The sequence below is a fragment of the Prunus avium genome, chromosome 8, assembly GCF_965620075.1.
Source record: "Prunus avium chromosome 8, drPruAviu1.hap1.1, whole genome shotgun sequence".
Lineage (NCBI taxonomy): Eukaryota > Viridiplantae > Streptophyta > Magnoliopsida > Rosales > Rosaceae > Prunus > Prunus avium.
Window position 1 is genome coordinate 36,919,405 of NC_142291.1, and position 20,500 is coordinate 36,939,904.

Here is a 20,500-nt window from a genome sequence, read left to right on the forward strand (position 1 = left end):
TATGAGGAAAATAATTTGTATAGAGTTTTGGTGTGGGAAGTGAAGAATATGCCTAGGTATTTATTAAAAAAAATATATGAAATTTTTGGTATTTTTTTTCGATTAAAGAAAAATTTCATTTCTGACGTAATCACTAATGTCAACTGCCCTCAGGGACGAGCTCGGGCTCGTTTTGCCTTTGGGCTTGCCCGAGTTGGTGGTCCCCACCATTTGCCTGGACTGTAGAAGCTGGAAGTTGCAAACTGGGCTAAGGCCCCCTCCTGCTTGGGCTTACCCCTTGCGCTGGAAGTGCTCTTAAAAGCAGTCTCCTCCTTTGCCTGTTTTAATCATGGGTTGGGTTAATTGAAGGAAATGATCTCTTGGACCATATGAAGTCTCAATGAGCCTAAACCCTCAACCTCCTCATTCTAGCCTCTCTTAGGTTTCATTAACTCAAAGGTCATCTATTTTTCTTTCAGGCCCAATAGATCGTAGGCCCCCAGACAAGGAAACCCGATTCTGAAAACTGATTTGAGCCCGCGGATCCGGGTCTGAATACGGGTCAGTAGTTCATCATTAGAGCTCGTTTCGTCCACTCCACACACACTTCCGTCTTCACATTCCGATCCCCGCATTTCCTCTCTCTCTCTCTCTCTCCGTTTCGCTTTGTGGTTTCAGTCAAATCCATGGCTACCCAAGGTCAAGTCATCACCTGCAAAGGTACTCTCTCTCTCTCTCTCTCTCTCTCTCTCTCCTTCTCTCTCTGTATATGTATATGTATATGTATATGTACTATATTGTGTTTTTGGAAGCATGAAATGGTTGGTTGGTTGTGAATATGTTTGTGGGTTATGGTTTGGGGTGCAATTGAACTTGGAAATGCGAAGCGGCGGTGGCCTGGGAACCCAATAAGCCATTGGCGATCGAAGACGTACAGGTAGCTCCGCCTCAGGCCGGAGAGGTCCGGGTCAAGATTCTCTACACTGCTCTCTGCCACACCGACGCTTATACCTGGGGTGGTAAGGTAAAAGCTTTTCCATTTCTCCTTGAGTAGATTTGATAAAATTTACACTTGCTTCCATTCATAGAGAACAAAAAGTGATCTTTGTTTGGTTGAGATAATATTTCATTGTTTATGTTCATCTAGTATTTGGTGGCGTAAGCAATTATTGTGAGTTTAGTGAAAATGGGATGTTAACCTATTCAAACTTTTGTTTTTATTTTGGTTTTGAAGCTTTAGATAACTGGCCTTTAGCCATCTCATCAAAATTTTACTTTCTGATTACCTGCTGTTGAAAAGATGTTGTGTATAAGTTATTATATACCAAAATACTAGTGGAGGCATTGTAAATTAAGCCTGGAATCAACCATGGCTGATATATATTTAGGTGTGTGTGGTGATAGAACTGACTGCATACAATAATTATGAAGATTTAAGGATTTTTTGGGATGGTAGGAGGGAGCTTGAATTATTAATAGGGGTGTCAAGTTGAAAGATTCAAATGGCAGCAAAAACATGGCTTTTTGAAAATTGAATCTTATATGAAGATGAAAACTGGTCAGATTGATTGTCAATTTCTTTAGACGGAAATGTATCCTGATTTCTCTTCATTTACCTTGCAGGATCCTGAAGGTCTCTTCCCTTGCATTCTTGGTCACGAGGCTGCAGGGTATGTTAGCATAAGCATGCAGTGTCATGTATTAATAGTTTATTGTGCCTTCGGTGCTGAAATGGGACCCTCTTCATCTTGATGCAGGATTGTTGAGAGCGTTGGTGAAGGTGTTACTGAAGTTCAGCCAGGAGACCATGTCATCCCTTGTTACCAGGCAGAATGCGGAGAATGCAAGTTCTGCAAATCAGGGAAGACAAATCTCTGTGGAAAAGTACGTGCTGCCACTGGAGTCGGAGTCATGATGAGTGATCGCAAGAGCCGTTTCTCTGTTAATGGAAAACCTATCTATCATTTTATGGGAACATCAACTTTCAGCCAGTACACAGTTGTTCATGATGTTAGCGTTGCGAAGATAGACCCAAAAGCTCCACTGGAGAAAGTATGCCTTCTTGGATGTGGTGTACCTACTGGTAAGGATAATAGCATTTTCTTTTTTAGCTATTCTTGGTTAATGTATTTAACCTTTCATTAAACGTACATCTTAATTCTATTTATTTCTTTTTAAATTCTATTACTGGTTATATTGATATAGCATGGAGTTTCACAACTGCAGTCCAAATAAATGGCCTCGTCCTTTTTATGGTGAAAAGAAAGAAGATTGTAGTTGTAAAAAGAAGCATGGTTTTTGTTGACATTGTAGTGACTGTATTTTACATTTTTTGGGGTTTTTGTATGCACTTAAGACTCATCTTATGCCTCTATCCTGATTATTAATGTGTGTGCCTGTGTCTGACATATGCTAGGTCTTGGAGCTGTTTGGAACACGGCAAAAGTAGAATCGGGATCAATTGTTGCTATTTTTGGCCTTGGGACTGTTGGTCTTGCAGTAAGTTGTTAATCGGACCTTAAGTTAATAATTCTGTGCTGAGTTCTGAACTGTGATGAATTAATTGCCATAACTTGACAGGTTGCAGAGGGTGCCAAAACAGCTGGTGCATCACGCATAATTGGCATTGATATTGATAGCAAAAAGTTTGATACAGGTACATATTAGTTCTACCATATCAAAACCTTACTATAGTAAACAGTGTTTTATAATTGATTGTTTTCGCATGTCTGTTCATGATGAAAGGGGCTCTGGTTCTCCATGCTTTGGAACAAAGTTGTTGTCACCTGATGGGTGAAGGAAAAGTTGACTTCTAGTTTTGAGGGAATAAGGAATGAAGGGTATTAGGAAACTAATTCCAGTGGAAATGGGTAGTCAGAATAGGTCACATTCACAGTCCTCAAAGACATTGTGTATCATGATATATTTTGGATTCATCCAAATAATTTCGAAGTACCTGTAGTTTGCCTTTTGTTAGAATTATACTTTTATTTCCTGCATCAGGGACTTATTTTCTTCCGTTATTTAACTTATCATAAAACACAGAACAATGCCTATCAAAGGATCTTCAGCTTATATATGTTAGCAACGTCTTCTCTTGAATTCTTTTAGGAAGGTTTTTATGCATTTTAAGGTTTACACTCTTGCAATTTTTTATTTGCAGCAAAAAACTTTGGAGTTACTGAATTTGTGAACCCAAAGGACCACGAGAAGCCAATCCAACAGGTCCTTGTTGACCTCACTGATGGTGGCGTTGACTACAGTTTTGAGTGCATTGGAAATGTCTCGGTGATGAGAGCTGCCCTGGAGTGTTGCCACAAGGTGAGTGCTTTTTTGACTGGTGGCTCAAATTGTTGTGTATAAAACACATTTTGAGGTCGCTCAAACAATTTGCAGGGCTGGGGAACATCTGTTATTGTTGGTGTTGCAGCATCAGGACAGGAGATCTCCACTCGCCCTTTTCAATTGGTGACTGGTCGTGTTTGGAAGGGAACAGCCTTTGGTGGTTTCAAGAGCCGCTCACAGGTGCCTTGGCTTGTAGAGAAGTACTTGAAGAAGGTAATTGCTTTTGACAAATAATCAACAATATGAATTCCTTTACAACAAGTATATAACATCATGCTCTTGCTTGTTGCAGGAAATCAAAGTTGATGAGTACATCACCCACAAGTTGACTCTTGGGGAGATCAACAAAGCATTTGATTTGATGCATGAAGGGGGATGCCTCCGGTGTGTGCTTTCTACGGATGCATGAAGGGGGATGCCTCCGGTCCGTGATTTCTACAAATGCGTGAGGGATTCCACTTAGGCCTATGCCAAGTTTCTCATGGGGTGGAACTTTATCTTGCCTTTTCCTTTTATCTAAACCCTTTTAGTGGCAAGAGTTTTAAAAATAACTCTGCGGTGCTGCTTTGGTAAGTAGAAGAACGCCTGACTAGTTTGTTGCTTGTTATATATTAAGAGGCTTTTGCTTGGCTTATTTGTGCAGAAGAATAAAACAGCGTTGTGGTTGTGCTTGCTATATTATGTGTATTGTTTATGACCAAAAATAAAAAATAAAAAATATTATGTGTATGGTTGGAATGTTTTGCTGCAGAATGATCGATATTTTGAGTGGTGTATGTCATGGTTCCATATTATTAGCAGTCATGAGGCCTGGCAACATTTTAAGGAAATAAGCCTCATATAATTATTGTTGGTAAATCCTTGTTATTGTATGGTTTGGTTGAGAATTTGGAGAATTAGAAGTCAGTTTGTAAGGAAAGTTTTTCGGAGTCGCAGTTGGATTAGGATTAGGTTTCTCCCCAGACCAATACTTTCTTTCTCCTATAAGAAACTCCAAATCCATAATAATGATAATAATAATACAGAGAATTGGATCGATGGAATTAACTCCTTCAAGCTCATATATACGGGCTTTACTCATTGTATAAGGAGTAAGGACGAAGGCCATGCATATCATTTACGCTTAGAACTTATAATAAGGTCTTAATAAATTCTGTGTATTCTGTGTTGCTTTTACCCTTTGAGGTAAATAAGAAAAACACATTGAAAATCTAAATTTAATGCATTATTTCCTTGTAATTGAATTTCAAAAATTTAAAATTTTGAATTCTTTCCTTGATAATATTTACCTAATATATGAATAAAATACAATTTATTCAATCAGAAGTAAAGACCCACATATTATTTCAGTCAATCAAATAAGCACCCACATGAAATTATGTACCTGACATACGAGAAAAACTTAGTGATAAATCGTGTTACCTATACTTAGGAACATAAATTAGAAAGTCATACAAAAATAGATAAATAAAATTGTATGTTATCTATATATATATATATATATATATATAAGGCTTAAATGTCAAAATGGTCCCTGTGTTTTACCTCATCGGCCAATTTAGTCATCGTGTTATCAATTTGGCCAATTTAGTCCCTGTGTTTGTATATTTTATCAAATATGGTCCTTTTGGTCAAAATTCTATTGAAACTGAAGAAAAAAAATATTTAAATTAATTATAAATATACAAATTCAAATAATAATAAAAACTTGATTATTAAAAATCATGTTCTTGCATTATGTAGCAAAGAAAGTTATTGAGTCAATCGTATTTTCTTGTTGCAATCGTCTTCCTTCCCCAATACCAGAACACAATGCGTACTTTTTGGGGTTGAAGTGGGCGTGTAGTGAGAGTGGCTATGGGTTTATGAGGTAGTTGAGGTCTAAGAGTGAAATTAGGGGAGACAAATTTTTGTATTCATTTCATTTTTAGATTGATTACAATTTTTTAATTTAATTTTAATTTTAATTTTTTTTTCAGTTTTAACAAAATTTTGACGGAAAGGATCACATTTGCTAACATATACAAACACAGGGACTAAATTGGCCAAATTGATAACACAGGGATTAAATTGGCCGATGAGGTAAAACACAGGGACCATTTTGACATTTAAGCCTATATATAAAGGTACATAAAATACTATTACATGTTATTGAAAATATGAAAAAACACATATATCTATGCAATATGCAGTAGGACAATATACCTACACCATAGGATAATATATCTACAAGAGTGTATAATCTATATATATAAAGCAAAAGGCAGAGAATAGTGAAACATTCAAAATACCAAAAAATGCCCTTGGTTAATGCAAACATTAAGAATTGAAGTTATTAATTAAATGAGGATAATATGGTAAATTCACACTTTTTCATATTAAAAAAATTTAAAATTAAAAGAAAAATTAGATAATGAATCCTCCTTTTAACAAACACAACTACCCATTATCTTTTTTTAATTCTAAAATAAATTTATTTTAAATAAAAAAAAGCCTCTCGCAGGCGCGGAAGCGCATATGGAGAGGCTAGTATACAATGAAAAAAAAAAATTGTTATTTTGTTGTATCTCCAAAATAATAATTTGTCCTAAAATTATGGGATATGTATTAACCTATGTATATCAAAATCATAATAAAATCTCGTAATTATGGTCCTATAAATTAATTTCTACACGATTTATACTTCAGGGGCATAATAGGAACAACAAGATAATTTACAAATAATAATAATAATAATAATAATAATAATAATAGATCTACATAAGAAAATACAAAAAAGGAATGTAATCCTATTTGACAGAAAAGTCAAATGACTTATATCAATGACAACAAATGTGAGGATTAAACCCAAACTATGTTCTATACCAAATTTTCTATAATAATCATAATAATACAGAGAAGAGAATTGGATTGATGGAATCAATGGTAGGGGACTACTTTCCTGAAGAATTTTCGAATTGAAGAAGGAGGCAGGCACATGTCCATGGGTGCTTTTACAGAGAGCCTTGTCTTTCTTGACCAACCCAATGTAAATACATACTAAAATTAGCGACTACATTAACGTTGGAAGATTTGCTTTCTTTCACTTAGAATTAATGTGTTCTATTATTTTCTTCAAACCTATTCGAGTGTAAATTATATTTCATTTTATGATATTGAATTGATAACCAATAATCTAATTTTATTTTTGATTTGTTTGAATAAATAAAACAAGCATATGTATTTTTTAAAGCAGTTTTTCGCATATTTATTTATTTTTTGTTCAGATTTTCTTTAACAAAGTTGGTGTTACAAATTTCTTATGCTAATTTTAGAAGTTCAGTTTTTCTTATGTCCACCGCCAATGCCCTGCCTCCAACCAAGTAAACAACACATAGCCTGCAAAATCCATTACCCCAGCCAGAGCCAAATAACTGGCCTCCTACGTCCTTTTTATGGGAAGAAAGAACATTATAGTTGTTGAGGAAATTTCTCAAATTTTCGGAAACTACTCTCAACACAATTTCATCAATATTCGGAAAGAAACACATAAGCATCATAAAAGAAACGCACTCCGATTTGGATTTAGGACCCATTGAGCAGCTGATTGTGAGACTTCTTTGATCGGGTTTGGAACTATTTACTTTCTGATACTTGCCTTCTCAGATTTCAATCAATTAACTTTGATTGCAATCTATTTTTAATGGCCACCGTATCTCTCTTTTTTTCTTTCTGAGATAAACTTTGATTGCAATTATAAAGCAGCATGGTTTTCTTGACATTGAAATGACTGTATTTTACAATTTTGTGCATGATTTAAGACTCATCTTATGCCTCTATTTTGATTATATATAAAGAGAGATTGCATTTATAAATTACGTCATACTACAAATACAAAAGCCTCAAGGGTTAGAACAAACGCCCCCGAAGGGCTACACCAAACACAGAGGGATCAAATCACAGCATCAAATTTATATATAATACACCTCCACTTAAAGCCACACAGAAAGAAAATAGGATTAGGTTTATGAAGGTGCTATTATAGGATTAGGATCAGGATTAAGAAATATAAAATGATTAGGATCAGGATTAAGAAATATAAAAGGATTAGGTGTCTCCACAGACCAGGACTTTGTCCTATATAACCTTAAAATAAAACCGCAAGTCCGTAACATATGAATAATAATAATACAGACAAGAGAATTGGATCGATGAAGGTTCCTGAAGAAATCGTATACGAAATCTTGCTTAGGTTACCGGTCAAGTCTCTACTTCGGTTCACGACAGTGTGCAAGTCATGGAATTGTATGATCAAAAGCTCTACCTTCATCCACACCCATCTCGAATCCAACCATCGAAACGACGACGTTCAACTCCTCCTCCACCATCCTGAACTTGATCTTTACTCATTGTACAGGGACGAGGACAACAAAGACGACGGCCGTGCATGTGCATCATCATCATCATCATCATATACGCGTATAGAGTATAGTACCGATCTTGACAGTCCATATGCATTTTACGCCGAACGCACTGGAACCAAGAGCTGGGGATGCGAGTTTGTGGGAACTTGTAACGGGCTCGTGTGCCTTGCTGGGAAAGACATTGACTTGACCGCATTACTTTGGAACCCTAGCATCAGAAAGTTTGTGGTTTTGCCCAAGTCTGGTGTTACCTTTTGTCATGAATATGATCATCGAGACGTAACAAGCTTTGCCTTTGGCTACGACAGGCGTGCCAATGACTATAAGGTCTTACGAAGAGTGTCTTATTTTCTACGAGACCCATTGGTCTCATGTCAATATGAGATTTGGTCGTTAGCCAAGGGCTCTTGGAAGACTCTCATGAATACTGCTAATGATCGTCATCAGGAACGTGACATTGGAAACCGGTACTTTGAGTCAGGTCATCCGCCTGCTTTTGTCAATGGTGCTCTGCATTGGCTTCAAGCCAACGTGAGCACCTGGAATATTTCCGTTGTGTCGTTTGATATGTCCGGTGAAGTGTTCGGCGAGATAGCCATACCACCAAAAGCTGAAACAAGAAAATGTTTCGATTTTAATCGACATTGTGTGGTTTCGAGGTGCAGAGAGTCCCTTGCATTTTTCGAAAGCTGTCGGGAGAGGAGGGAAAGTGGTTTGGTTCTTCGCATGAACATGTGGGTGATGGAAGAGTATGGTGTGGCCAAATCATGGACTAAACTATTTGCAATATGCCTGGAAGGGAGTATTTGTAGACTGGTTGGTTGCAGTAAAAGTGGTGAAGTTGTGCTCAAACTAAAGGTTGATGATATCGTTGAATATCAATCTGTGAACACTAAGACCAAACAAGTTAAGAATTTTCATTTTGAAGGAGAATGTTCTACTTATTACTCGGTCATGGATGCTTTCACAGAGAACCTTCTCTTGCTTGACCAGCCTAAAGTATTTACATACTAAAAGCAACAACGTACGTCTTCTGTTGAATAATTTGATTTGAGTTACAACATGCTTTTCACTTATTATGTGTTCTGTTTTCTTATGCTAATTTCAAAATTTAAGGTTTATGTTTCTTTTTTATTTTTATTTTTGTTGAAAGAGATCAATAACAAATCCTCAATTTCGTTGATGATCGACTTGTATTACATGGAAAATTAATGATTTGATTTCCCAACCGATGTACATATGAACGATACTTTTGTTGAAACAAAACAAACTACAAATGGAATTGAGAAACGTTTGCGATTTGAACGCGCTCTGCATATTTCATCACTTAAAACTACCTAAGAAACATCAAATTCAAATCAAACAGATGATGGAGGAACTGTCCTTGAAAACATAAATTCAGGTTTGATCATGATCATGGCTTAGTTTGAGTAGCTCTTGGCACCACTTTAGAAGATTGTAGTTGTTGAGGAAAGCAAACTACTCATAACACAATTTCACCAATATTTTTTTTATTATTATCAATATTTGAAAAGAATAAAGGCTTTTGTTAATTACGTTTCGACACATTCAAGATAATAATATCTCTTAATTGTCGAAATATTCAAGATAATAATATCTCTTAATTATGATCCCTTATGATAAGCATCATAAAAGAAACGCACCCCTTAATTGAAATTATGAAGAAACCATAATTTGGAATGAAAAATTCCTACGTATCCTTTTGAGGGATTCAAGCCAACTCGTAGTTCATTGGAGTCATGCACGATTGTCGGTGATGAAAATTTGAATGGAGTTGGTGTGTCTGGGGATAATTTGGATATGAAAAAGTGTTTGGGGGTGAATTTAGTTAGGATAAACTAGGGATTCTTTTTGGGCTTGTGGTTGCATCTAGAGATGCTTCCAGATTGCCTACATAACCTTGATGGTATTGAAACCGATCATGGGTGAATTTGATTTGTACACCCACTTAATGGGTATTTTCCTTGTGAACTTGGTCCCCTTCACGATTGGTTTTGAGCCCATTAATTTAGACTTTTGTGAATTTATGGAGCTGTTTTGGAAGTCAGTTTATAAAAAGTTGCTGGTCATTCGCCTGCTAATATTGTCAATGGTGCTCTGTATTGGCTTCAAGCCAACGTGACCACCCGGAATGTTTTACGTTGTGTCGTTTGAAATGTCCGATGAAGCTTTCGGCAAGATAGCCAAACCACCAGAAGCTGAAACACAAAATTTTTTCAAAACGTAGAGCCGCGCGGCTATACTATAAAATAAAATATTTTAAAAGTACAGCCGTGCGGCTATGCTCTATAAATATAATATCTTAACAATATAGCCGCCGGGCTATACTCAATCTTAAACTTATCTGCGAGGCTATACTCTTAAGATCATATCCTTTTTTTATCCCTTTTTTTTTGTTTTCAATGCAAGGGTCTAAATAAAAAAAAAGAAATATTATTTGTTCAAAACAAAAAAACCTGCAATTTATTTTTATTTTTATTTTTTCATACAAAAGACCCCTTTCCTTTGTTTCTACATCCCTGTACCGAAAAAATTAATTGAGTTCGTATAGGCATTTTGGATGCGGCTATTGAAATTGCCCTTATGGCTAGATAAATAGAATATCTTTAAAGTATAGCCGGGGGGCTATACGCTATAAATATAACATCTTAACAGTATAGCCGAGAGGCTAGACTTTATAAATATAATATCTTAACAGTATAGCCGTGCGGCTATACTCTATATAATATTATTTCTTTAGTGAATATTTAAACATGTTACTGATTTCATAAATGACTTAATAAATAGTAATTAATTATTTTAAACCTAATTTCATTCAAATTTAAATTGAAAGGATATGTTTTATCCTTTTTAATTTAAATTCTGCTGTGCACAAACGAAAAGATAAATTACTTATTTTCATTTGGGTGTCTTAATTAAATTTCTCCAGAGCCCAAATAGGAAAGAAGCGAAGAAAAGGATTAGGTTTCTCCCTAGACCAAGTCTTTCTCCTATATAACCTAAAATAAAACCCCAAATCCAAATAATACAGAGAATTGGATCGATGGAACCAATTGTATGGGACAAGGTTCCCGAAGAAGTCATATACGAAATCTTGCTAAGGTTACCCGTCAAATCTCTACTTGGGTGCACGGCAGTGTGCAAGTCATGGAGTTGTATGATCAAAAGCCCTACCTTCATCCACACCCATCTGATCAACCGATTAATCGAATCCAACCATCGAAACAACGACGGCGTTCAACACCTCCTTCACAATCCTGAACTTGAGCATTACTCATTGTACAGGGACGACGACGACCCCCGTGCATCATCATCTACGCTTAGGGAGTATACCGATCTTGACAATCCATACGAAGTTTACGCCAAACGCACCAGAAACCATACCTGGGGATCCGAGTTTTTCGGAGCTTGTAACGGGCTCGTGTGCCTTGCTGGGGATGACATTGACTTGACTACATTAGTTTGGAACCCTAGCATCAGAAAGTTTGTGGTTTTGCCCAAGTCTGGTGTTACCTTTTGTCATGGATATGATGATCGAGAAGCAAGATGTGCCTTTGGCTACGACAGGCGTGCCAATGACTATAAGGTCTTACGAAGAGTGTCTTGTATTCAAGGAGGCAAATTTATCTCATGTCAATATGAGATTTGGTCGTTAGCCAAGGGCTCTTGGAAGACTCTCAATATTGGTAATGATCGTCATCATCTTGAACGTGACATTCAACAACGGGTCTTTGATGCTAGTCATCCGCCTGCTTTTGTCAATGGTGCTCTGCATTGGGTTCAAGCCAACATGAGCACCCGGAATATTTCCATTGCGTCGTTTGATATGTCCGATGAAGTATTCGGCAAGATAACCATACCACCAGAAGCTGAAACACAAAAATGTTTCGATTCTGATCCACATTACGTGGTGTCGAGGTACAGAGAATCCCTTGCATTTTTCAAAACCTCTGAGGAGAGGAGAGCAAGTGTTGGTTGTGGTTGGCTTCTTCACATGACCATGTGGGTGATGAAAGAGTATGGTGTGGCCAAATCATGGGATAAACTATTTGCAATATGCCTGGAAGGGAGTATTTCAAGACTGGTTGGTTGTAGAAAAAGTGGTGATGAAGTTGTGCTCAAACTGATTGTTGATAACGTTCAATATCGGTCTGTGAACCCTAAGACCAAACAAGTTAAGAATTTGCAAATTGAAGGATCGCGCTGTTACTCGGTCATGGATGCTTTTACTGAAAGCCTTGTCTTGCTTGACCAGCCTAATGTATTTACATACTAAACGCAACAACATGTTGAATAATTTGATTTGAGTTAGAACTTGCTTTTCACTTATTATGTGTTCTGTTTTCTTATGCTAATTTCAAAAGTTAAGGTTTTCTTTTTCTTTTTCTTTTTCTTTTTCGTTATGTTGAAAAAGATCAACAACAAATCCCCAATTTTGTTGATCCAGTTGTATTACATGGAAAATTAATGGCGGCTAATGATTTGATTTCCCAACCGATACATATGAACAATAAAGTTTTTGAAACCAAACAAACTACTAATATGGAATATTGAGAAACATTTGCAATGCGAACTGGTCTACATATTTCATCAATTAAAAGTACCTAACCAAACTATATATATTACAGTTTAAATTTGAGGGGGTGGGAACATCAAAACTCAAATCAAACAGCTGATGAAGGAGGGCCTGTCCTTGAGACCACGAATCCAGGTTTGAGCATTGCCGGATCATTGCATTCATCGCTATATACATAAGCCAATCCACCGTGACTGGTCACATCCATTCCTGCCATCTCCTCCTCTGATGAAATCCTCAAGAGCTTCAACTTGTGCAGCAAGAAAAACAATGTTCCCATTGTCAAGCTCACAAACCCTACAATCACCACAATCTGAACCAAATGTGCAGCCAAGAGCTTTCCGCCTCCTCCCATCAAAAGCCCATATGGCCTGTTTGGTTGCCCTGAATAGACTTCCTCCACATAAGCCTTTTTGGCAAACAATGCAGTGAATATAATTCCCCATGAGCCACACCCTCCATGAAGCTGTGCTGCTTCCAATGGATCGTCGTACTTTAACTTTTCAGCAAACTTGTTGCATCCCATTAAAACCCAAGCTGCCACAAACCCACAAATGATTGCAGCCCAAGGATCAACAACTGAGCAACCAGAGGTGATTGCTGCAAACCCACCAAGCAAGCCATTGCAAACGTCGGTTAGGTTCCAATGACCGGAGAGCAAGCGCTTCCCGAAGAGAGTAGTCAGTGCTGCTGAGCATCCAGCCATTGTGGTTGTCACTGCAGTTCTTCCTATTGCACTCCATTGTCCATAATAGGATCCACTCTGCCCATAGGCCTTGAGAATGTTGAGGAATGAGCCTGCATTGAAGCCATACCAACCAAACCAAAGCAGAAATGTCCCCAAAACAACCAATGTGCCGCTATGTCCACGCATAGCCACAGACCTACCTTCATGATCGAACCGGCCTATGCGGGGGCCTTCGATAAGAGCACCCCACAAGCCTGCTATGCCTCCAACCAAGTGAACAACACCAGAGCCTGCAAAATCAATGACCCCAGAACCAAATAAAAGATTGTCAGCACGAGCAGGGCTTGCCCATCCATCAGCAGACCAAAACCAATGAGAAACGATGGGGTAGACAAAGCCAGTCAAGAAAGATGAATAGATCAAGTATGCAACGAATTGGGTTCTTTCAGCAATGGAACCACTTGTGATTCCAGCAGCTGCAATGGCAAAAGCCCATTGATAAAGAAAGTAACCGTAATCGAAAGACTGAGAAGGAAACTTGTTAAGGCCAAAGAAGTGTTGGCCTATGAAGCCATTGGAGGGGGTGCCAAAGGCCAAGGCAAAACCAAAAAGGTAGTAGAAGAGGCCGCCCGTGGCAGCGTCAAGGACATTGGTGAGCATTATGTTCATGGTGTTCTTGGCACGAACAGAGCCAGCACAGAGCATGGCAAAGCCGAGCTGCATCGCGAAAACAAGGTAGGCAGAGAAGAGAAGGTAGGTGTTGTCGACAGCATAGGCTGTGTCAACAAACTTGTTCGAAACGGCATCAAAGCGGCCGCAGATGTATTGGGCGGCTGCGGTGGCATTGGCAGCTGCACCCAAAAGGGGTTGGAGCTCAGAGGCTGAGCAAGAGATAGCAGCCATGGGAGAGACTAGAGGAGGAAGACGGGAATGTGGAGAGGTGGAGAATCTGAAGGCTATTTATTGTGACAAAAAGATCCCAAGAAATTCCAGAGGGGGATGGCCAAGAATTAGGAGAATCTAATAGATTCCTTAGTGAAATAGAAGACCAGTGGAGACCAAATACTCTTAGGTCCGTAATTCCATAACTGATTTTCCTCCTATTTTGGAGATCAGAAACTGTAAAGCTGTTACATTCTGTACTATATAACACCGCGTGAGAAATTTTACCAAGCTAAATGAACGTTTCAAATTTTAATAAATTGCAAAAGAAAATAAAAAGGACATTCCTACTGTAAAATTATTTCCTTTTGTGTATGAATAATTATGCAATGTATCATTACCTGGCTCCAATCTGTCAATATTCCATGCCTGATTGGTCAATTGCTATTAAAGTGTAAAATAAAAGACAAGGAAAAGTCTCAACCATAAGATGATAAAACAATCAGGAAACATATATTTGATTTTAAAAAAATTTATATATTGGGGTCTTCATGTTTTTGGTACATGCACTAGCTCAACTACTAATAATACAAACATTTGGAAAGCTATCTCAGTTGTACAACCTTGTGACTTCCCGGGGTTTTGCCTTCACCACAGGCATTCTTGTGGAACGAAAACTATGACGCCAAGTCATATACCCAGGTATCTCTAGCTTTGACTCGTATCGTAATAGACATCGCCTATCTTCAAGAGACAACCAACCAGCAACTCAAGGTGGAGGAGCCCATTTCCCAGCTTTGAATTCTTTATAGAAGCTGGAACGTTAAGAAACAACAAAAAACACTGTCCAGGAAAAACCAAACAATTGTCATAAGAAAAAATGAAAGGATGAAACCGACACGACAGTAACTGTGTGCTAAGGACAGACCTGGGATCCCTCGAATAACAAAGTTAGGTTCTTTCAGAGGAACCTTTGCCTGACGAACATCAGATAAAGAAAGTTCAGATAAACTTGTCAAGAAAACGAAATCCTGGGAAAAATGGGCACAAATAATGTTTCTTTGCAATTAGTGGTAGTTTAAAAAATGGAACAGTTTTTCAAGCCGAAAGAAGTCATGCACAAAATTTAGTTGGCAACAGAACTCAATAAATACACCCGAGACACGGATAGAGCCGGTTAAAATAAGGCCATGGGTGTAAATTACATATGACTATAATAAACTTTAATCATATTGAATGTAAGACCTTGCTTTCTGCACCAACAATCATGTATATAGGAGAAACGACATTGTCCATGATCAGAGACCACCAACAAATGACTTTTCATAGAAAATCGGTCTAACCCATAATTATTTATTTATTTCTGTTTGGATTTTATTTTATGTTTTGGCGCAACATCATCTTTGTTTTTTGTGTTTTTTTTTCTGTCGAAAACATCATCTTTGCTTGCATCAAAATATTGCTCAGCCAAATACCAACCAAACTCACAGCCGTCATGTCTTTTGCTTAATTCTTCAACGGCCTCTTTGGAGCAAAAGTTTTAGGTAAATTTTACTGAAATAATTTCTTGGTGAGTCCTTACTTGGTTAGGATTTTTGGTTACTTACCAATTTATTTATTCCTATTGTAATTCTCTTCCAGATTAGCTGACAACATTTCAGTCTCACAGAAATCCTCAATGAAGTCACTGGACATATCCTCTGCATACAGGCTTCTTAATCCTGTAAGTTCTTGATACATTGCCTTCCCAATTTTCAGTCCTCTACTTTCGATCGCAGAAACAAGGTCCTGCGTAGTTTCAACAAAGAAATAAACATGAGCCTGAGAACAATCACAAACAGTTCATTCATAATTGTATCATTCCATTAGTAATATAATCAAACCTTAGCCTCTGATATAGCCTTGGAAACTTGAGCCTCACGCTGTTCGTGTTCCATCTTCTTTGACTCAATTTGCCTTAACAGCTTCTTTAGCTCTTCGTTACTTGGGTCATGCTTAAGCCCATTTTGGCAATGCAAAGTTGATTCAGGCAACAAGTTCAATGCAAAATACGCTTTGGAAGCTCGGCAAAGAGCCTATTATCAAAACCCATATTGCTAAAATCACAACAACAAAAAGACTAAATATTCAAAGAAAGCACGTCTGTAGTTACCAACATCAGTAAAATCACATACTTGAGCACCTTGACATTAGTGGAACAGAGCTTAATTGAGTCCTCAACATCAGTAAGAGCACGTCTGTAGTTACCAAGTAAAAGATTGACATGGAGCCTATTTGAAAAGAGAAGAGAGGTGTCAGAGAGTCACTCAAAGCTTGCTGATTTATTGCTCTCGTGTAGCAATCTATGGCATCAGCGAAGTGCTTTTTGCCCATCTTCACATACTCGTTACCCTTGTCCTGCCAAACCCAACAAAATAATATATATGTAAAAACAAGGACAATATAATGTTGGAAAAATGGCTCACATTAAGTATGCAAGTGAAGGAGGAAGCGACCGGTCGCTGGGTATTTGCGACCGGTCGTTTTGAAGCAGATTCGAAGCCTGGAGGAGAAGCTGGAAGTCGCGAAAAGCGACCGGTCACAAGGTTCAAGCGACCGGTCGCTTTCAGACAGATTGCAATGCGACCGGTCGCCAGGAACATGCGACCGGTCGCCAGGAACATGCGACCGGTCGCCAGGCTGCTGTGCTGTTTTCTTCCACGCGTTTTTCAAGAGGCCTTCACATGTATTGGTTCCCTACCTAATCCCTCGGGCCTTTAAGGTGTGTTATGGGTTCTAGGAGGTCTAGCAAGGTGCTGGAAAAGCTGGAGCACCATTGAATGAGGATTGTTGACTTGTTTCAAAGAGTACCTACCTTATAGCTCTAGATAGGGTGGCTGAAGTTGCAGCTATCAATGCCTAGCCTTTGGTCTGCCCAAGTTGTGGTCCATGTTAGGTAACCAAGGGCAGAACGTGGGAGGAAAGAAGGAGTCTCTTCTGAAGTCCAAAGGCTTGTGTATTAAAGGGAAGAGGAAGCAAGACAGCAAGAGTGTGGTTAATCTCAAAGTTGTCAAGTAGCTGGGAGCTATTGTGTTCAAAGGGAGGTTATCTCACCAAGGGAGGAAGAGAGAGAAGGCAATCAGTTCAAGAGAGAGCTGAGTTGAGTCTTGAGTAGTCTAGACACCAAAGAAGGGAAACACTAAGGGTTGTGAGAGTGTTCACAAGTGTATCAAAGTGTTGAGCAATGGGTGAGAGAGAAAAGAGAGCTTGGGAGAGAATAGAGTTCTAAGGGGGTTTCTTTGTAAACCAAAGTTGTAACTTATTATTTCATTAGTGAATTTCTCAAGGGGATCACCAAGAGGATGTAGGCAATTGCTGAACCTCTAAAATACTTGTGTCACTTTGTGCTTGGTTGGTTTCTCAAGTGTGTGTGTGTGTGATTCATCCATCCTAGTGTGTGTCACAAAGTCCATCAACAACAAGATCATTGGGGGAGTGAGTGAAAGTGTTTGTCCATTTTCACAACAAGTGGTATCAGAGCTGAGTTTGAGCAGCAAGTTCTAGTGTGTTGAAGATGGCAAGTGACAAGGAAGGTGAAGAAGGAGGTAGCTCTTTGCAGCAGAGGCAACCACAATCTGTCACCATGAAGGTGGAGTTGAAGCCTTTCACAGGGAAGAAGAACTTCACTCTATGGCAAAGGAGGATGAAGTCAGCCCTTACACAACAAAATCTCAGCATTGTCTTGGGAGGCAAGGAGAAGAAGCCAACAACCATGACAGATGTGGAGTGGGGTGTGCTAGATGAGTTGGCTAGAGGAGCCATCGAGAACTACATCACCGATGAGGTGCTCATCAATGTGATGCAAGACACAGCGAAGCAAACATGGGAGAAGCTCGAAGAGATGTTTGCAGGGAAGTCGCTGTCCAACAAGCTCTTCCTCAAGGAAAAACTCCTAAATCTTCGGATGGAGGAGGAAGGTAATCTAATGGAGCATTTGAGCAGCTTCAATAGATGTGTTGCTGATTTGCAAAGGATGGAAGTGTTGTATGATACGGAGGATAAGGCACTCATGTTTCTAACATCCTTGCCTCCGTCTTATAAACATTTCCGAACAACGCTCATGTTTGGGAAGAGTACTTTGAAGTTTGAGGAGGTGGTGCAAGATGTGATGACGCAACACCGGATGTCCCAACGTTCGGAGGAAAACTCTCAAGACACGGGACTATTCGCAGGGAATCGTTCAAGCAAGCGTGAAGGCAAAAGAAGCAACGGGAGGAATTCTAAGTCCAAGGACAATGAAGGGTGCTTCGAGTGTGGGTCTAAGGATCATTGGAAACGGAATTGTCCAATATGGAAGGAGAAGATGAAGAAAGCTGGAAGTTCAGCAAATGTATGTGATGATGACATTTGTGATGAACTCTTGACGGTTACGGAGGAGAGTAACGGGGAAGTCATGGCTAGCTCTTCGGGTAAGGGTTCAAGTTCTACTTCAAGTTGGATTTTGTGATTCCGGGTGCTCATATCATGTGTGTGCAAATAAGTTGATGTTTGACACATATGAGGAAAGGAAGTCATAGCAAGTTCTTCTTGCATGCAAGTTCATCATCAAGGGTGCTTGATTTCAAAGGTGCAGAAAGTGAAGTCAAGACAAGGGATGAGGAGGAGAATGTTGTTGAAGGGAAACTTCTTGCCAAGGTGGTCATGGGAGATTCCATTTGAGGTGGAGCTTGACACAAGGGCTGAAGAAGGAGGGCAACAACAACAAACTCACAAAGGGGTTCTACTTGAGGTGGAGCCATCATCAAGTGCAAGGTCCGGGCCCAAGGAATCCATCAAACCGTCCCTAGGTTTTGGATGGATGGACCAAGAAATTCCAGCCACGTTTCGGAGTGCTATAGGGAGCATGAAGCGGGAAAGTTGGAGAGGTGCATCGATGAAAAGAAAGGTGTTCTTAAATCCAAGAGCAAGGAGTGCTAAGTGGGGATTTAGTGAACAAAGGTTTTGGTATGTGTTTTGCATATCAAAGGAAGTCCATGATTCAAGGTTCCAAGGAAGCAAGGAGCAACGAATTTGGCATGAGGGAACTCTTTTATGCACAAGAGGTCCAGGTTACTCAAGTCTATGCTTGAGAGGAGCATCTTCCACCAAAGGTGCATTGAGGCAAAGAGGTTGATTGCCATGGTGGAGTTCTTGGAAATTTCTAGAACGATTTCTAAGAGGTTTAAGAGGTTCTAGAGTTCAACAATGGTCCATGGGATGATTAATGGTTCGCCAAGGTGGAGATTGTTGGAAAAATGGCTCACATTAAGTATGCAAGTGAAGGAGGAAGCGACCGGTCGCTGGGTATTTGCGACCGGTCGTTTTGAAGCAGATTGGAAGCCTGGAGGAGAAGCTGGAAGTCGCGAAAAGCGACCGGTCGCAAGGTTCAAGCGACCGGTCGCTTTCAGACAGATTGCAATGCGACCGGTCGCCAGGAACGTGCGACCGGTCGCCAGGCTGCTGTGCTGTTTTCTTCCACGCGTTTTTCAAGAGGCCTTCACATGTATTGGTTCCCTACCTAATCCCTCGGGCCTTTAAGGTGTGTTATGGGTTCTAGGAGGTCTAGCAAGGTGCTGGAAAAGCTGGAGCACCATTGAATGAGGATTGTTGACTTGTTTCAAAGAGTACCTACCTTATAGCTCTAGATAGGGTGGCTGAAGTTGCAGCTATCAATGCCTAGCCTTTGGTCTGCCCAAGTTGTGGTCCATGTTAGGTAACCAAGGGCAGAACGTGGGAGGAAAGAAGGAGTCTCTTCTGAAGTCCAAAGGCTTGTGTATTAAAGGGAAGAGGAAGCAAGACAGCAAGAGTGTGGTTAATCTCAAAGTTGTCAAGTAGCTGGGAGCTATTGTGTTCAAAGGGAGGTTATCTCACCAAGGGAGGAAGAGAGAGAAGGCAATCAGTTCAAGAGAGAGCTGAGTTGAGTCTTGAGTAGTCTAGACACCAAAGAAGGGAAACACTAAGGGTTGTGAGAGTGTTCACAAGTGTATCAAAGTGTTGAGCAATGGGTGAGAGAGAAAAGAGAGCTTGGGAGAGAATAGAGTTCTAATGGGGTTTCTTTGTAAACCAAAGTTGTAACTTATTCTTTCATTAGTGAATTTCTCAAGGGGATCACCAAGAGGATGTAGGCAATTGCTGAACCTCTAAAATACTTGTGTCACTTTGTGCTTGGTTGGTTTCTCAAGTGTGTGTGTGTGTGATTCATCCATCCTAGTGTGTGTCACAAAGTCCATCAACAACAAGATCATTAGGGGAGTGAGTGAAAGTGTTTGTCCATTTTCACAACATATAATCCTATCAAGTGCTTTTAACTGTGTGAGAGAGAGAAAACCTTGAGTTCAATAGCAGTATTTTGTTTGAGAGCGGCTATGGCATCAAGGTCTCAGACCCCTTTTCCATCAATAGTGCCATTGCTTCTTCGAATTCGCTTCTTTTCTATTTTGCTTTTCTTGTTCTGCTGCTGGCAGAGTATTGCTAGAACCTTACGCAGAAGCTGGGACTTGCAGACTCGTTGTGTACAAAGAGCAAAATATGATTGCGAATGCGTTTGCTGGGCTGAGTTTATGTTTTCCTACACAGGCAACATGACCA

General features: G+C 39.3%; 5 protein-coding genes across 5 annotated transcripts; 3 read left to right on the plus strand and 2 right to left on the minus strand.

Moving 5' to 3' along the window:
* The first annotated feature begins 536 nt into the window (after window positions 1-536).
* Window positions 537-4,053, plus strand: HOT5 (GroES-like zinc-binding dehydrogenase family protein). Its single transcript, XM_088245390.1, has 9 exons — window positions 537-699; window positions 867-1,003; window positions 1,603-1,649; window positions 1,737-2,062; window positions 2,396-2,478; window positions 2,560-2,635; window positions 3,143-3,300; window positions 3,376-3,537; window positions 3,617-4,053. Exons 1-9 carry the CDS (start codon window positions 666-668, stop codon window positions 3,731-3,733), a joined length of 1,140 nt encoding a protein of 379 aa, XP_088101516.1. The 5' UTR covers window positions 537-665; the 3' UTR covers window positions 3,734-4,053.
* A 3,461-nt stretch (window positions 4,054-7,514) lies between these two features.
* On the plus strand, window positions 7,515-8,741 carry LOC110750122 (F-box/kelch-repeat protein At3g23880-like). The gene has a single exon (XM_021950395.1). It carries the CDS (start codon window positions 7,515-7,517, stop codon window positions 8,739-8,741), a length of 1,227 nt encoding a protein of 408 aa, XP_021806087.1.
* Window positions 8,742-10,706: 1,965 nt separating this feature from the next.
* On the plus strand, window positions 10,707-12,121 carry LOC110750126 (F-box/kelch-repeat protein At3g06240-like). The gene has a single exon (XM_021950399.2). The coding sequence runs from the start codon at window positions 10,792-10,794 to the stop codon at window positions 12,022-12,024; it is 1,233 nt and encodes a 410-aa protein (XP_021806091.2). The 5' UTR covers window positions 10,707-10,791; the 3' UTR covers window positions 12,025-12,121.
* An 85-nt stretch (window positions 12,122-12,206) lies between these two features.
* LOC110750076 (ammonium transporter 1 member 4-like) lies at window positions 12,207-14,359 on the minus strand. Its single transcript, XM_021950339.2, has one exon. The coding sequence runs from the start codon at window positions 13,913-13,915 to the stop codon at window positions 12,413-12,415; it is 1,503 nt and encodes a 500-aa protein (XP_021806031.2). The 5' UTR covers window positions 13,916-14,359; the 3' UTR covers window positions 12,207-12,412.
* An 85-nt stretch (window positions 14,360-14,444) lies between these two features.
* LOC110747509 (uncharacterized) lies at window positions 14,445-16,267 on the minus strand. Its single transcript, XM_088245896.1, has 5 exons — window positions 16,142-16,267; window positions 15,778-15,969; window positions 15,515-15,682; window positions 14,823-14,925; window positions 14,445-14,719 (listed from the first exon to the last, which is right to left on the minus strand). The coding sequence occupies exons 1-5, from the start codon at window positions 16,265-16,267 to the stop codon at window positions 14,664-14,666; spliced, it is 645 nt and encodes a 214-aa protein (XP_088102022.1). The 3' UTR covers window positions 14,445-14,663.
* Window positions 16,268-20,500: the final 4,233 nt, after the last annotated feature.